At 41.9% G+C, this 11,890-nt stretch overlaps 1 protein-coding gene across 6 annotated transcripts in view; it reads right to left on the minus strand.

Moving 5' to 3' along the window:
- Positions 1-7,331: 7,331 nt before the first annotated feature.
- Positions 7,332-11,890, minus strand: part of ect2 (epithelial cell transforming 2) — a 77,686-nt gene continuing 73,127 nt past the window's right edge. For 4 of the 6 annotated variants that reach the window (XM_054749614.2, XM_070545855.1, XM_070545856.1 and 1 more), the window contains one exon: positions 8,021-8,156. Coding sequence is in view for 2 of the 6 variants with exons in the window: in XM_054749618.2 (XP_054605593.1) it covers positions 8,067-8,156 (90 nt within the window). In the remaining 4 variants the exon portion in view is untranslated. Of the gene's footprint in view, positions 8,157-11,890 lie in introns of all 6 variants that reach the window. The other 2 variants (XM_054749618.2, XM_054749617.2) reach the window with 1 other exon arrangement.

Below are 11,890 nucleotides of genomic sequence, written 5' to 3' on the forward strand. Positions count from 1 at the left end.
TATGGGGGAACCATATTTCTGACGTATCCATTGAGCATGAGGCCGAGTCGATTAAAGCATTTAGGTAAATTATGCATTACAGTTGCTCTTACCTGGGCTGAATCTTTTTGGATTGATGATTGTTGCTTGAATTTAGCACCCCTTCATCCTTCTTAAAGCCAGTCTCTCCTTTTGTCCCCACCCCCACCCCCCACCAACACCACCCCCGAACAGAAGCACTTTGAAGTGAAGGCAAAGGCAAATATAAAAAGAGTGTGTCCTCTGTGAAGAGGTCCCTTTTGGTTCTGACTATTCCCCTATCTCTCCTGGCCTCGGGCCTGCAGGGCAGCCTACCTCCAGTGGCTGGCAGCCTGGCACGTCCATATTTCCAAGAGACATAGATTACCTTAATGCTTTGAAGACAAGGCATGTAAAGAGGACAAAGCAGAAATCAACCCCCAATTTGATGGTATAAAATACTAATGTGGTTAAAATAAAGGCCCTTTATTCAGGACACACCTTACCTCGGTGTGAGGCAGCTGGGCCCGTCTAGGGCAGCTAATGTGATTAGAGCGAAGCTAAAGGCATGCAGCAACACTCAACCAGGTGTGTAAACTCAAAACATTTCTTAATTCCAGCTTTTAGTTGCGACTACATTCAGAAAGTCGCTCACTTTTAAGATTCACTGACAGAGGAACGTTGAACCAATGTGAAAAATAATCTGTGATAAAAATCTTAATTATTTTTTGTTGTTTTTTTGATACTGCATCTGTAAAGACCAGAGAAACAATGAAGCAAATCTTTAATTGAACACAAATTCCAGTAAACAGGTTAGCACAGGGTTCGTACACCTTTAAAAAAACGGTTTTCCATAACTTTTGCATAACCTTTCATTGAATTTCCAAGACCAAAAATGAACACATTTCAGTTGGACCATTGCAGTTGGTGCCTGTAAATCAAACCCAGATGCATCATGATACTGGGATTAATAAAGTATCTTTTGATTGATTTGATTTGATACACCGTGTAATGTTTCATTGCCACAATAACATGGTTATCATTAAGGTTTTAGCAGATGAACTGCCTGACTAACATCATATACACGTACAAAGCCACTTTGAATATGGTTACTGGGTTGGACCCCCTTCCTCATCAAAACCACTTTAATTCTTCATGTTATAAAAATGTGCGCAAAATTGTTGGTACCCATCGGTCAATGAATGAAAAACCCGCAATGGTCACAGAAACAACTTGAAATCTGACAAAAGGAATAATAGATAAAAAGTTTTATGAAATTGAATCAATGAAAGTCAGATGTTGCTTTTCAACCATATTTCTATGGAATTATTAAAGAAAAAACTCATGGAGCAGGCCTGATGTTAATTCAAGCTGTGCGCACTAATTCACATCACAGGTGTCTACAATTATGTGATCGGTCAGTGGAGCTATACAGGTCCTTCTCAAAAAATTAGCCAATTGTGATAAAGTACATTGTTTTCTGTAATGTACTGATAAACAGACTTTCATATATATTAGATTCATTACACACAACTGAAGTAGTTCAAGCCTTTTATTGTTTCCAACATTGATTTTGGCATACAGCTCATGAAAACCCAAAAATCCTATCTAAAAAAATTAGCAAATTTCATCCGACCAATAAAAGAAAAGTGTTTTAATACAAAAAAGGTCAACCTTCAAATAATTATGTTCAGTTATGCACTCAATACTTGGTCGGGAATCCTTTTGCAGAAATGACTGCTTCAATGCGGTGTGGCATGGAGGCAATCCACCTGTGGCACTGCTGAGGTGTTATGGAGGCCCAGGATGCTTCGATAGCAGCCTTAAGCTCATCCAGAGTGTTGGGTCTTGCGTCTCTCAACTTTCTCTTCACAATATCCCACAGATTCTCTGCGGGGTTCAGGTCAGGAGAGTTGGCAGGCCAACTGAGCACAGTAATACCATGGTCAGTAAACCATTTACCAGTGGTGTTGGCACTGTGAGCAGGTGCCAGGTCGTGCTGAAAAATGAAATCTTTATCTCCATAAAGCTTTTCAGCAGATGGAAGCATGAAGTGCTCCAAAATCTCCTGATAGCTAGCTGCATTGACCCTGCCCTTGATAAAACACAGTGGACCAACACCAGCAGCTGACATGGCACCCCAGACCATCACTGACTGTGGGTACTTGACACTGGACTTCAGGCATTTTGGCATTCCCCTCTGCCCAGTCTTCCTCCAGACTCTGGCACCTTAATTTCCGAATGACATGCAAAATTTGCTTTCATCCGAAAAAAGTACTTTGGACCACTGAGCAACAGTCCAGTGCTGCTTCTCTGCAGCCCAGGTCAGGTGTTTCTGCTGCTGTTTCTGGTTAAAAAGTGGATTGACCTGGGCAATGCAGCACCTGTAGCCCATTTCCTGCACACGCCTGTACACGGTGGCTCTGGATGTTTCTACTCCAGGCTCAGTCCACTGCTTCCGCAGGTCCCCCAAGGTCTGGAATCGGCCCTTCTCCACAATCTTCCTCAGGGTCCGGTCACCTCTTCTCGTTGTGCAGCGTTTTCTGCCACACTTTTTCCTTCCCACAGACTTCCTACTGAGGTGCCTTGAAACAGCACTCTGGGAACAGCCTATTTGTTCAGAAATTCCTGTGTCTTACCGTCTTGCTTGAGGGTGTCAATGATGGCCTTCTGGACAGCAGTCAGGTCAGCAGTCTTAACCATGATTGCGGTTTTGAGTAATGAACCAAGCTGAGAGCTTTTAAAAGCCTCAGGAATCTTTTGCAGGTGTTCAGAGTTAATTAGTTGATTCAGATGATTAGGTTAATAGCTAATTTAGAGAACATTTTCATGACATGCAAATTTTTTGAGATAAGAATTTTGGGTTTTCGTGAGCTGTATGCCTTAATCATCAATATTGGAAACAATAAAACGCTTGAACTACTTCAGTTGTGTGTAATGAATCTAATATATATGAAAGTCTAATGTTTATCAGTACATTACAGACAATAATTAGCTATCACAATATGCAATTTTTTTTGAAGGACCTGTATATAGGGCTCCTGGTAGTCAGTAGCTACATTTACAAGTGCCAAATTTCCCCAATCAGATTTAATCTTGGTTGATCAGAAATTCCAAATCTCCATTTATATGGACATTATCCGATCATGCTGTGAGTATACAAGCACCAAGAATTCAATCAGGTTAAATATGTTGAGCATGTGCAGAGTTGTCTTTCCTGGAAAAATATAGTAAACAAACACCATGTTGTCAGCACATCTTTCGCCTCACATTTTATTTTCTTATTCTCTAGCTTTGTCTGTGGACTTCCATTTTTTTCCCCATAATGGACCTTCTTAAAATTTTTACCATTATACTTTTGTTTTTATTGATCACTTTTACACACAGAAGAGGGCTGGATAACTTCGGTTCCTCACACCATGTTTCAGACTTGTCCTGAGCATCTGCAAAGGCGGAATGAGCATCGTTTTACTCCTAGAATCCGAATGAGTGTGTATATGGATGTTAATCGGAATGATGACTGGACAAAACCACCTCTCTCAATCAGAATGGAATTTCATTCTGATCGGATCTGAATATTCTGGTTGACATGTTTCCATGTAGAATTTTTGGGACTGTGGACAACCTCCCTGGATGTGGCTGCAGGAGGAAAATTGTTGACATATCAAAGAGATGTATAATCTGAATGCTAACAAAAGATCCCAAAAATACTTCTAAAGTAATCCAAGGTGAGCCACAAGCTCAAGGAACAATGTCCAACTTTCATTGGTAAATTTCATAGAATTTGTATTATTACTTTTGTCAGATTCAAGTATTTCTGTGAGCAGTGTGGGGTTTTCTTTCATTGACCGGAGGGTACCAACAAATTTTTCCTCATCTGTAAATTTATCAAGGTGTTGAAAGTATTCCTCAAAAGGTTCTGGTCCATATTGATATACCATCAAGACATTTTTATCCACACAACTGCTCAATTGATAATTTCTCTAGCAGACATTTATTGTTACCACATAGTTGCGAGTTCAAATCCAAGTAGGTCTGCAGTTTCTGAAATTATTTCTTGTCCAATCTGATGCTCAAATAAAACTTCAGAAAGTCGTCTTCACGATGTCTAGATAGAGCTGCTGCCATATGGTTGGCTGAGTGGACATTGGTAAAGAAGCGGCGTTTGAGGTATTAGGTATACTTACCCAATAGCTTTTTAGCACAAGACACCTGGGAGACCTTCAGGAATCTTAATATCTTTGTTGTTCCAATAAATCCATTATTCTAGAGATATCCAAGGCTTTTCCTAGAATCTGATTGTGCCATTGTCCCTGAAAACTGGTTTGTGGGTGGAATGATTTTGTCACCTGATTGTATGAAATGTTGGTTGGAATCGAAGAACTTAAAAAATGATGCCATGGTGGTTCCCCTCTTATCTTTCTGAGCGCTCCTTTTCTGTGGCCGTCTCCAAGTTTAGGTCCTCCACCACCTCTCTTACCCATGGTGTCCCACAAGGTTCTGTGCGGGGGCCTCTGCTTTTCCTCCTCTATCTGCTTCCTCTTCAACACTTCATGAGCTCCTTCAAGGGAATCTCCTACCATCTTTACGCAGATGACATCCAACTGTTCATCTCCTTTAAGCCCCATGAGATGTCTAAGCTGCAGCTGTTACACATCTGCTTAGACTCTATCAAAGCCTGGATGGCTGGGAGCTTTCTTCAGCTGAATGAAGATAAGACTGAGATCCTCATCTGTGCCCCAGACAAGCTGGTTCCCAAAGTCAGAGACTCTCTTGGTCAGCTTGCTTCCCACACCAAATCTTCCGTCAGGAATCTTGGCGTAACCTTTGACCCAGCTCTCACCCTGGATTCTCATGTCAGTTCTCTTGTTCGCTCTTCCTTCTTCCATCTCAGGGACATTGCTAAGCTGAGTCCCATTCTGTCCCGCTCTGAACTTGAGAGTTCTCCACACCTTCATCTCCTCACGCTTAGACTACTGTAACTCTCTTTTCACGTGTCTGAGCAGAACCTCCCTGAACAGTCTACAGGTGGTTCAGAATGCCTGTGCTCGGCGTCTGACCAAGTCCTCCAAATATACCCACATCGACCCGCTTCTCCTCCAGCTTCACTGGCTGCCTGTCAACTCCAGGGTTCATTTCAAGATCCTGGTTCTGGTCTATAGGGCCCTACATGGACAAGCACCATCTTACATTGGTGATCTTCATTGTCCCTACACCCCCAGCAGGTCCCTGAGGTCCAGTGATCAAAGCCTACTGGTTGTGCAGCACCAGGCTAAAGACCAAAGGTGACAGATCATCTGCTGCTGTGGCCCCGAGACTTTGGAACTCTATTCCCCTGAGCCTGAGATCAGTGGACTCAGTGGTCTCCTTCAAAAAGCAGCTGAAGACTCAATTGTTCAAGCTGGCTTTTGGATGACCTTCTTCACCACTCTCTTTATTCTGCTCTCCCCACCTATTCCACCTTCCTCAGGATCCACTGATTTCCCTCTTTCCTATTCACTCTCTCTCTTTCTTAACATTTTTTATTTTAAATCGCAACAGCTTATTCTTGCGCATTTTAAATATATTTTAAACATTTTCGAAATGCTTTTTATATTTTTACAATTTTTATATTTTTTGTTTTTGTGAAGCGCCTCGTGATTTTGATCTTGAGAGGCGCTATAGAAATGATATTTTCTTCTTCTTCAGATGCTGACAGAATTAACAGGACAATCAGATGAGAAAGTGTTGCTGAGAGAAGATGCCTATGAATGAGGTAAGAGAACTAGAGACTGTTGGGACACTACTTAGACCCAATCCTAGTACTCAAACTGCACCCTGTGGTCTTCAGCAAAGTGCACTTGGAGAATGTGCACAGTAAGGCTTCGAGTGTGCAAATAATTGCCGAACTGAGACAGGGAGCATTGCATAATTGACGGCAATGCATGCCGGGATGCTAGTCACTGTGATATAAAAAAAATTATATATATATATATATATATATATATTAACAACTTTCAAACAACCAAACAATTATTTGAAAGAAATTTATTCATTGCTGTTATGTCTAAAAGTTTCAGAGCATCAATTAATCATCCTCTAATGAACTACTTTCATTAGAAAATACATATTTTCCAGAAAAGGCAGTTTAGCCTTTTCTCCCGCTGCAATGAATTCTGGGTAATACCCTTCGTCTGCATGAATGCGGACTTGGGTGAAGTGCGGATCATGAGTGCAAAAGGGACGTGATCAACTTCCGCACTTGAGAATCGAGACACCCTATGCACTCACACCGCTGGTCGGGATCGCGCAATTGAATGGTGCAAGTGTGGAAGTCTAAAAGCTAATGTAGAGGGGGGATAAACCAGGATAGATCGGAATGACTGCTGAGGAATTGTCACAGCTTTATGTGAAAATCCTCAAGTTTGAACATTATTCAGACTTCCCTGAAGAGGGAATGCTTGAGACTTCCCTTTGCATGGATCAAAAAGTATCTGAGCCATTGCATTTCTTTGCGACATCAGGCTGCATTTTAAACATTTATCAAGATCTTCCCTGCTGGTCTCAGATTTGTCAGGATTTTGCTACTAGACTGACTTCCTTTAAAAGGCTGATTATGCTGGTTAAATAGATGTTTCTTGGAGGGGGACTAGGGTAAGGGGAGTAGGTTTTATTTTTGTTGCCTAAAGGGAATCTAGAAACTTCTGATTAAACTTCAGCATCAACCGAGTAGAAGAGGAGCACTGGGGACCATTCGTGAGCTCCCTTCAAAGCAGTATGTAAATCACAAACGGGGCCTTCAGACTCTAGAAGCTCTAAGAATACTTTGAGAATCTAACATTACGAGCCTTGAAGATTTATTTACTGATTTTAGGATCGAGTGCCTCCAAAACCTTTTAAACCCGAAGTAACTTCTGTTTTAAAAATACCTCAGTAAATTTCCCAAATACAAAGTTTAGATACTAATTTCGAATTTTAACTCAAAGGAAATATTAGATTCCTTCTAATGACAAAAGACAGACATAGTAAATAATGGTTATGATCATTTAATAGAAATAAAATAACCAGTGACAAAAATTTTTAAAGAAATGACAGAAAAGTGGAATCACCATAAATAGCACTAAAAAGCAGGACTTTGTGTATCCATAAAGAATAAATATGAACAGATAGATCCGCCCTCCAAAATAAAAAACAAAAAAAACAAACTGGGACGAGCGCACATGGAGGAAGAGCAAGATGTGCTTTAATTCTTCAGTCCTCAAAATGTTAAAATAGCTTTATAAAAGCTGGAAACCATCAGAGGTTTACCTGAAGATAGCACATAGAATTATAACAGGTGATATCAACCTACTCTACTCAAACAAAGCAGGATCAAATGTCAGCTTGTAAAAAGATTTCACTCAAAGGTAGTAAATGAAAAACAATAAAAAGAGCTCAACAAGAATCAGTTAAATGGAAAAATCTCAACCGCACAAAGATTAGAAAAGGAAACACGATGTTAACTTGTGCTATGGCTAGTGCCAACTCACAAGTCAATCATCCAGCAGAGTCCGAGCTAACAGATGTGACCACAAAACCAAACCGCAGGTTAACAGATGTCAGTTATAACAAAACAAGCCAATAATAGAACGCAACAGAGAATCCTTCACTTATTTTAAATGTAAGGCGACCCATTCAGCAGAGGAACAGCACCATTCCAGTTAGTGTCTGGTAATAAAGGCTTGTTAAACCAGTGCGCGTTAGGAAAGATACACCAGACTACTTTATTAGTTTCAAATCTAACGGAAGGACGTTTATATAGATGCATTGTGACAAACTTCAGCGTTACGCACAATCGTGTATCGTTTCAATTGAAATCTGACTCAACTCAACATTTCTGACACCGCTGATCATCAATTTGCCCATACCAGCCTCTCGTTCTTCTAAATACTGTTCAACGTTTCCTCTGAATAAGGAAACTTTGTTTAGAGCTTCACACACAAGCAGATACAGGTCTGCTATGCGTCACTGACTCAACTATACACAGCACTTTCTGATCAAATCTTTATAATACAAGGTTGATGTTGCTGGCGCCATCATGCACCGATGCTCTAGAAGAGGTGGGTGGTCGACCGACTAAATGTGTGATATTTTTTCTCGAACATAGATGGCAGATGAACCATCGAGGGGGAGTGGTGTGCCTGTAAAACAAAAGAAAAAATAATACTATAAATAGAAATACAAAAAAAGGTATCAACCCTTAAAACATTTAATGTTAATTGCTTGGAAAGATGGCTTGTTAGAAAGTTCTGGCTGCAATCAGACCGAGTGGCAAAGAATGTTAAGTTATTTAAAACAACTTTAAAATATTTTTAATAGAGGTGGAATCTCAGCAGAGTCTTAAATAATATTAGTTCAGTTAGTTGCAGAACGCCTAATAAAGGGATGTAGACTGCTAAGCTAAAGCCGGGTGTACTGTGTGGTTTTTAGCCTACTTTGAGCTGCTTTTCCTCTTGTGCAAGAATCTTTGAGGCGAGTTTGCATTGAGCGTCTTGTAGTATACAGGGTGCCATTAACACCTTACGACCAGTTACAGCAACTGTGCAGTCAAATGAATATCAAACATTTGAGACTTTGCTCGCCCCTCGTAAGAGTGTCGCACTGTTGAAGCAGCGCTACGAACCAAACGTACCAGAACCGCTCACACAGCACACACTTCGACACGGCTGCCCGGTATTTCAGCGTCCACACACGTCACCTCCTTATTTTTACACCTTTCTCCACAGACAACAGAAAGGATCGTTAAGAAAGCATGTGTGCCATGCCTATGTCAACACAGATTCTAAACACTGAGACCCTGTCCACACGTAGCCGGGGATCTGCCAAAACGTAGATATTTTTCTACGTTTTGGCCTGTCATCCACACGAAAACGGAGTTTTTTCCACACGAAAACGAATCTTTTTAAAAACTCCGGCCAAAGTGAAGATCTGCGTTTTCTCCGTTTTGGGTGTCTGCGTGTGGACAGACAAAACCGGAGTTTTAAGGTCCGCAACGTCACTTTCCGCGACAAAAAATGCTGACATCACGTGTGCGACCTGTGTTTACACTAGCCGACAGCAAGGATGCCCTCAGAGCTGTGCTCGCTTTATCAATTGTCCAAGCGCTTTTTGCTTGTTTGTTTTTGCAAGCGGAATTACTGCCCCTTGCGGAAGACCACAGACGAAGGACGAGGTTAAGAATGGGGGAAGTACTGCCACCTACAGGTCTGGCATGTCCTTAACAACGTATTTATCCAGGTACGTGTGGACAGAGTTTGTTTTTTAACGAGGTAGTGTGGATGCAAGTTTTTGGAGGGGCGGATATTCGTTTTTTTAAAAACCCGGCTACGTGTGGACTAGGCCTAAGTTACTTCCTTTCCTTTGTCTTCCTCCTCCAACCCCTCAAACCCCTGTGTCCTCCTAAAACTACGGCAAGCCTGAAGGACAACAGACATCAGCTACAAAGCAACAGTCTCCAGGTTTTCGGACTCAAAGGAATGAGTTTAGGTATATTTTTAGGTCCGATGTTTTGCTACCACACAAATAGATTGAGCAGTCTGACGAGCAGTCCGTGTGAGCACTAAGTCATACAGTGTGAGTTGGAACTAAATGCTAACATTCAAAAAGTCACTGTGTACGCCCAGCTTATGTTATTTACCCAACTTAATGCATGCTGAACTAGAGAAATCCTGCTTTTTCAAGCTTTTACTGCTAAACATCAGTTTAACAAGACATTAAAAGTGGCTTGGCATCTGTTTGACTAGTTTAGTTTAAAAAGGACAGAAAAGCAGAAAGTACAAACACAGGTCAGCCACACCGCTCCACTGGACAAGTCAACATTTAGGAGCATAACATGTAAAGCCGGGCGTACACTGTGCGACCTTTTCACTTTTTTGAGCCGATTTTCCACTCGTGCGAGAATCCACGAGATCGGGGCGAGTTTTGCGCCGAGCGTGGTGTAGTGTACAGGGGGTTACGAGAGGCGATTAACACCACGTGACCAGCTACCGATCAGCAATCGTGAGCTCGCACGGACTTCTGCCGTGTTTAATATTTCGCTCGTCCCTCGTGAGGGTATCGCACTGCTGAAGCGGCACTGCGACCCAAAAAGTATCAGAACCGCTCACGGCGCATGCGCAATCCTGCATCAACACCGCTCGCCCGCTATTTCCCTAATAACACACGTTGTTCGTTTTAATTTCTAAACGTTTTTTTTACTCACAAAGATTGTCAAGAAAGTGTGTTTGTCGTGTTCGTGTCAAATTAAACTGATCACAAAACACAGATTTACTTTCTTTATTTCGTTTTCCTCATCCAACCCCCATAAATCCCTGCGTGTCCTCCTGCAGCACTCCCGAAGGACAACAGGCAAAACAAGACAAAAAAGTCTGACGTGTTGAGTAAAAACTGCTATTTTTAGCATATTTTTAGGGCCGACGTGTTGCTACCAGACGTACAGTGTGAGCAGTCAGGTCGCATCCGAGAACTGGGTCGTGCAGTGTGAGCACATGACTCGTGAGATCTGCCCTGCGAGGAAGTCGTACAGTTTGAGCTGAAGCTGAGTGCTACGAGTGAAAAAGTCACACAGTGTACGTCCAGCTTAAGACTAGTACCATAATCAAGGAATGTGCTTCCTAGGAACGCGTTTCCTCAGAGATATCTCAATAGGTAAATCGAACCAGAGACCCTGCAAAACATCATCTCCAACAACGGCACCCTTCATCATCATCGTTAGTGAATATTATTTGCATATGTGATGTGGCTCTAATGTCAGCTCAGCATTGCACAATATGGGTGATCTGCAGGTGATGATTTCCATAATCGCTCCATAGTGGGACAAATACTTCTAATAACATTCATAGTCTTCTCACTATTTGGTTCAGTAGTACCTGGATATAAAAAGTACTGGCTCCAAAATCTAAATCTCTAAAGGGAAAAACATCATCACTTAACAGAACAAGTTTTCCTTTTAGAAAGCAAAAACTTTCTAGTGTGAGGCCTTCAAATCAAGCCCGTCTTTAACATTTAGCGTCCAAACTGAGGCTATCAGAGGTGAATATTTGTTTTTTCGAGCGGTAATTTCTCTGTACTTTTAATTCGGAACTTGCAGTGAACTCACTGAACGATTAACTTTTAGCACAACTGGAAGCCGTCCTAAATGTTTTCTACGACTCATCCCCTTCTAAAATACTGTACTCCAAACGATTCGACAGTGGCCCCATGACCCATAATTGATTGATTGGCAGAAACTGCTTTTGTAAGATCAATAGCATTTCTTCCTTGGCACAGTTAAACAGTATTCCAGATAAGCATAGTGTCACAGACTTCTGTTTTAATAAGAAACACAAATGGGCCATTCCCATCTGTACCGGGTCGGCCCGGGCCGGGTAGCCCCAGTCGGCCCCAGCCTGGCCCGGTTGATTCCACACATCCTTGCCTTAAGCCCATGTGGGCTGATTCTACCCACCAATCAGAGGCTTGCTCTAATGGAAGGTGTGAGTTTGCTGTCAGCAGTGGGTGTGTTGGCCCTGGTCGGCCTGAAGCAGACCCCCTCGAGAAGAGGGCTGAGAATGAGCCTTGGTTGGCCCGGAAAAATACCAGGCCACCCAGATATGTAAACAACCTACGCTACCCGGCCCGGGCCGACCCGGTACAGATGGGAATGGCCCAAAAATACCTGGTTCCATTTGACCCTGTGATTTATTTTGAAAAGCCAAACAAGTGGAACTCATTTTTTACACTGTGCTTAATTTAAATATCATGACCAAAATTAAAATAGGTTCTCAGAGCAGCCCTGCTTTATCAATATTAGCTTAACTAATAAAGACAAACCACCTTTACCAATACAGAGATTTACCAACTCTCTAGCTTGACTTCAAGAAGGAACATGTGCACT

Source organism: Nothobranchius furzeri, chromosome 16, assembly GCF_043380555.1.
Source record: "Nothobranchius furzeri strain GRZ-AD chromosome 16, NfurGRZ-RIMD1, whole genome shotgun sequence".
In the NCBI taxonomy this organism is placed as follows: domain Eukaryota; kingdom Metazoa; phylum Chordata; class Actinopteri; order Cyprinodontiformes; family Nothobranchiidae; genus Nothobranchius; species Nothobranchius furzeri.